Source organism: Volvox carteri, assembly GCF_000143455.1.
Source record: "Volvox carteri f. nagariensis unplaced genomic scaffold VOLCAscaffold_695, whole genome shotgun sequence".
NCBI lineage: Eukaryota > Viridiplantae > Chlorophyta > Chlorophyceae > Chlamydomonadales > Volvocaceae > Volvox > Volvox carteri.
The window spans coordinates 1-1034 of NW_003308193.1; the positions used below are offsets into that span (position 1 = coordinate 1).

General features: G+C 52.4%; 1 protein-coding gene across 1 annotated transcript in view; it reads left to right on the top strand.

Annotated features, from left to right (window-relative positions):
* Nucleotides 1-38: 38 nt before the first annotated feature.
* The window catches only part of VOLCADRAFT_101317 (uncharacterized protein), a gene marked incomplete at both ends in the record, with an annotated part of 1787 nt that continues 791 nt past the window's right edge, over nucleotides 39-1034 (top strand). The window contains 3 exons of the mRNA XM_002959750.1: nucleotides 39-186; nucleotides 341-590; nucleotides 724-832. Of these exons, the coding sequence (XP_002959796.1) occupies nucleotides 39-186; nucleotides 341-590; nucleotides 724-832 (507 nt within the window). The remainder of the gene's footprint in view (nucleotides 187-340; nucleotides 591-723; nucleotides 833-1034) is intronic.

Here is a 1034-nt window from a genome sequence, read left to right on the forward strand (position 1 = left end):
TACTCCTGCGGTATTTCAACCCCTGCTCGATGATCAACATGAATGGCATGCATACTCTCGGCGGGGTCATCAAGGAGGTCGTGGTCAAGGGTGTGCAGGGCCTCCGCATTGCCAAGGCAAGCACCCGTCTGAGGCAAGCAGTGGCTGACTACAATCAGAACAAGGGCCCAAACCCTGGCCGTGCTGGTAAGGAACTCATATGACTTGCCCATTATGCATGATGAATAACTTAAGGGTTAATGCAATAACTACTAGTGGACTAATTTACACATGGACCTCCCCATCATAGGCTCTACTATGGAATTCTTACAGGAGACACACTAATCTGTAATGTATGCAGATGGTGCCCAGCTGGCCAGGATCAGGGCCGCACTGCAGGAAGTCGTACGGGTGACACCAGCGGCTCTCACGTCTAGACTCCAGCGCCTTACCGGTGCAGGGAAGGCCGCCAAGACGCACACTTACTTTCTGCTTGCCGGTCCCATCGGCTTGTACGTCATCACATCTGCACGATTTCCTGAGCCTGTACAGGAGGCATACCTGCGGCTCCTTCAGGCATGTGGCGACTTGTGGCAGAAGGTGTTAGAAGGGTGAGACCACGGGCAGGTTTAAATTTGTGTAGATGTATCCCAAAAATGTGGTGTGCATACAGCGATCCACCAGACCCATGCTTAGTCTCCTCTGTCTGCTTTCTTTTCCTGTTTTGTCATGCTGCTTGCGCAGGGGTGAGGTGGACGCCCTTGAGCAGCGCGTGGTGGAGGCTGTATGCCTAGTCGAGCTTCGTCTGTCCGTGAATGAGATGGACATAAAGCTGCACAACCTGTTGCACCTGGTGGATTCCATAAAGAACATCGGGGGAGTTGCTCAACATTGTGGACATGTTCTGTGACGATTTTGGGATGCGCCCAAATGTGTCGAAATGTGAACGCCTCGTTTTTGCGAGTGACAGCAACATTAGGAGTGCTGTCCAAGCATCGTGTGATGAGCTCAGGCTGGCTGGAGAGGCCATACCGGCTAAGGATAGTGCGTGATAT